Source organism: Berghia stephanieae, chromosome 8, assembly GCF_034508935.2.
Source record: "Berghia stephanieae isolate SIO BIC M18660-M18661 chromosome 8, UCSD_Bste_1.3, whole genome shotgun sequence".
NCBI classification, from domain to species: Eukaryota; Metazoa; Mollusca; class Gastropoda; order Nudibranchia; family Aeolidiidae; genus Berghia; species Berghia stephanieae.
In genome coordinates, this window is record NC_088367.1 from 45,658,136 (window position 1) to 45,662,753 (window position 4,618).

Sequence of the window (4,618 nt, forward strand, 5' to 3'; positions counted from 1 at the left end):
ATAATAGTATAGCAACTTACGAAATACAAAGATAATACTTTAAGCGAGATTCGATAGTTATTATATAGAAAAGGGCCTTTTGATAAAATCGAATTTTAGCGCAAAATAACAGAAATAAAAACAAACAATACAAAATAAACTTCAGCTTTTATATAGAGCAATATCCATTAAACCTGCTCAAAGCGCTTTACAAGGGGTCCGTGCCCAACATTATGCAACATGTAGAATGAGACACGTTAGGCGATCTTACATTTTTTCCGATATAGACAACGCTGTTATTGGCCAGGTACTCTTTTACACCTGAGCACGGTGAGAGAACGTGAGTAAATATCCTTTTCGAATGACTCAACTATGCGTCGAGCGAGGCTCGAACCTAGGACCTTCCGATCCGAAAGCGTCTGTCATACCGCTAGACCACATAGCCGCACAAATCAATAAATAGATAAATCAATAAATTATTAAGAAAATGAATAAATCCATATTTGATATTTTTGTGAAAATTGAACAGCACGATTTATAAATCTGACATTACTTTTATAAAAATATTTTATCTTCTTTCGACGTGTACATATATGCAGGTCTGACGCCCGAACTTGTTTAACATTGCTGTAATGGACAATATTTTTGCGTCATCATTGGAGATTTCCATTACAACAATGAGCCCGTAAGGAATTGGGTTATCAGACCTGCAAATAAGTGCACATCGTCTTCTCTCCTTCATTTTTCAGCCCCCCCCCCCCTCCCCAATCCCCTTTCTCATTCTTTATTTTGCTATCGTAAAACCTTGTTTGAGTGAAGGGCAATTCTCTCCCTATGACATTTTGAAACATCGACGACAGAAAATCGATACAATTTTTTTCAGAATATCGATAAAAGCATTTTAGAAATCCAGTGCAAATTATGCTGAATTTGGAAGGGGTGGGGGAGTTATGAAATGATACAATATATAATGGAGGAGGGGGGGGGGAGGAGTAGGAGGTGGAGGGGGAGAAGCAGGAGGAGGAGGAGGAAGAGGCGGAAAAGGAGGAGGAGAAAGAGGAGGAGGAGGAGGAGGAGGAGGAGGAGGAGGAGGAAGAGGAGGACATGGAGGAGGAGGAGGGAAAAGAGGAGGAGGAGGAGGAGGAGGAGAAAGGCAGGAGGAAGAATATTTAAAATCAGAAGAAAAAAAAAAAAACAAAATCAGAAGAAAAAAAGTGCCCAGTAATCAGATTTTCCAGTTTTGACAAATATGTCCCAGTTTATTTATTTATCAAGTGTTAAGTCGGAATAATTGTGGTGAGGAAAATTGAAGTAAAACTCAGAATGGTCGAAATTAGACCATTTTAGTTTCTCCTAGTAGAAAATAATAATGATAATAATAATGATATTGATAATAATAATAATAATGATAATAATAATAATAATAATAATAATAATAATAATAATAATAATAATAATAATATAATAATAATAATAATAATAAATAATAATAATAATAATAATAATAATAATAATAATAATAATATAATAATAATAATAATAAGAAGAAGAAGAAGAAGAAGAAGAAGAAGAAGAAGAAGAAGAAGAAGAAGAAGAAGAAGAAGAAGAAGAAGAAGAAGAAGAAGAAGAAGAAGAAGAAGAAGAAGAAGAAGAAGAAGAAGAAGAAGAAGAAGAAGAAGAAGAAGAAGAAGAAGAAGAAGAAGAAGGAGGAGGAGGAGGAGGAGGAGGAGGAGGAGGAGGAGGAGGAGGAGGAGGAGGAGGAGGAGGAGGAGAAGAAATAATAATAATAATAAATAATAATTCTATTGACTCCACTCAAAGTATAGGTACCCCATTTGCAGGTCTGATAATCCAAATTATTTTTGGGGCTCATTGTTGTAATTGAAATACTCTCAAACAAAGGCAAAATATAAGAAAAATGTTAAACCGAGCCCGCAATTGCGTTCGGATATCAGACCTGCAAATACATATCATGTGCGCGTCGACTCCACAACATGGGTGAAAGCTAACGGGGATCCATTTGCCTGAAAGACAGACCGGTATTTCCTAGTAATAAAAGTTAACTTTCCGGTGATGCAATAATAATAAAGCCGACGACAGAAGAGTCAAAATGCCGAAAGGCAATTATTACATTTACTAAAAGGCCGGAATTTCCGGCATATGCCGGCGAACTTTCACCCATGGTCCACTTTCATCACCACTCTTCTTTTAGTGTAGCTGCTGTGTTTTCGTGTTTTAGAAAATAGACAAAATTATTATGAAGACTCCAGAACTAAAACGGGATTTGTTCTTTTTTTACGAAACCCCGTCGCTGCCTACTTCCTTTGTCGGGTTTCGTCGGATTTCGTCGGATTTTGTCGGATTTCGTCGGATTTTGTCGGATTTTGTCGGGTTCCGTCGGATTTCGTCGGGTTTCGTCGGATTTCATCGGGTTTCGACGGGTTTCGTCGGGTTTCGTCGGATTTCGTAGGGGTTTCGTCGGGTCTCGTCGGATTTCATCGGGTTTCGTAAAAAAAAAAACAACACCCGAACTAAAAGTACTTAAGCATAATCGCCTCAATACTCTTCAACAGTCATGACGTCACTTCCTTCCTAATGACGCATGGTAACTAAGTAACTGGCTCTAAACCAACGAAACAATGGCGGACGCCCTTATGAAACATTTCTCCCGCGAGCATAAAAGCGTATCCAGAAGGAAAAAAACCCAATAAATTTGATCATGTTTTGACTTTTACACATTCTGATCACAAGACATGTGAAAAGTTCTAGCCAGAATAAAAAAATAAAAAAAGTAATGATTTTCTTTGTTTATAACCAAAATGGCCGCCGTTGCTGGGCGGCGTGACACCAGACTACTAAATCCAATTCTCTCATCAATTATTTTCACAATAAACAGGAATCTTCGTCCCTTATCTCAACACAAGACGTCTACATTTTTTAAACACAAGTCAAAAAGTGATAATAAACTGTTTGAAGCAGTGGACTGTAAACGAATAAACAAAAATGACTATAACAACTTCAAAAAATAATAATAATAAATAAATAAAAAATCTAAAAAAGAACAAAATACCAAACACGGAACGTTCGGGGCTCAAACCCCCTTTTCAGCCAACAACAACCCCCCCCCCCCCCCCCCCCCAATAAAGACATAATACATTACTTAACAAAAAAAAGACTTAATACTTCGTACGTCCTCCTCTGTTAAAGAGCAATCTCGGAGATGACGTACGAAACATTAAGTCGTTCATCTGGGTTTTCAGGAATGAATTTATGTTTTTATTTGTGTTTTTCTTTTCGTTGATTGCTGAAGAATGGCTTTGAGCCGGAATTCTTCGGGTTTTTTGGGAGGTTTTTTATTTTTATATTTTGTTCGGTTTTTGAAGCTGTTATAGTCAATTTGTTCATTACTTTTTTACATTTTTATATACTCTATATGATAGCCTAATCCAAATTTTAACCTCTAAGTATTTCTTTCGTGCGGCTTTGTGGTCTTGTGGTTTGACACTCGCTTTCGGATCGGAAGGTCCTGGGTTTGAGCCTCTTTCGGCGCATAGTTGAGTCCTTGGAAAAGGCTCTTCACTCACTTCTCTTACCGTACTCAGGTGTAAAATGAGTTCCATGCCGTTAACAGCGCGTCGTCTCTGTCCGAAAATAATTGTAATATCGCCCAACAGGCGTCATATCATGTTTTATATGTTAAGTGTTGCTGTTGGCCAGTGACCCTTTTGTAAAGGGCTTTGAGACTTCGAGTGGATATTGCGCTATATAAAATCTCTCATTAGATATTGACATTTTCACGCTGGAAAACGAAAACCCAATCAAATGCCCTTTGACATTTTCACATTAAGATGGCCGAACGTGATTATAGGAAAAAATCGATAGATCTCTTCCTTTATCTCTGAAACCCCCAATGATTTCCTTTCTGGGAAGAAAGGATATAAAACACCTTTGAAGCAAGGGGAACAATTCATCTTTTAAAAATATTGATGGGCAAGTTGAAATCCCGGACGAAAGAATAAAGAAAATATCGGAACGCGTTTAAAGCAAGGGGAATGATTCATTAAAAAAATATGAATTAACAAGTTGAAATCCCAGCGGCAAGAAAATAAATATACCGGAACACGTTTGAAGCAAGGGGAATCATCCATTAAAAAACTATGGATGAAGAAGTTGAAATCCCAGACTCAAGAAAATAAAAATACCGGAACACATTTGAAGCAAGGGAAATCATCCATTTTAAAAATATGGATGAAGAAGTTGAAATCCCAGACGCTTAGCGAATCGATAACTCTGACCGGTAAATTTAAGACTTACTATTGATGCTTTGCGTTCCAGCTTCCGTGGACATATTTGGCCCTTCAATTGTGGGCACGGAGGCATTAAATGTTTCTTCTATCCTTATATAGTCATTTTCCAATTTGCCTTCTGGCTTTGTCTTAGAATGAGATTACTTGGTTTTGTCCTAGCCCTGGCCGGATACCCTAGCCGGGAGGAAAATAGTCAATTGTATAGTTATTATTTTGGGAGATGATATTTTTTCTTTGTTATATATCTCTCTTGTATGTATTATGAAATTTGTTGTTTTGAATGTATAATGTAAGCATTTGAGTGTTTTCCGCTTTGTGGGATCCTGTGCTCG

At 37.2% G+C, this 4,618-nt stretch overlaps 1 protein-coding gene across 1 annotated transcript in view; it reads right to left on the reverse strand.

The window, feature by feature from the left end:
- The window catches only part of LOC144979032 (uncharacterized), a 101,008-nt gene extending 96,681 nt beyond the window's left edge, over positions 1 to 4,327 (reverse strand). The window contains exon 1 of the mRNA XM_078925649.1: positions 4,294 to 4,327. Within this exon, the coding sequence (XP_078781775.1) occupies positions 4,294 to 4,327 (34 nt within the window). The remainder of the gene's footprint in view (positions 1 to 4,293) is intronic.
- Between the last annotated feature and the right edge of the window lie 291 nt (positions 4,328 to 4,618).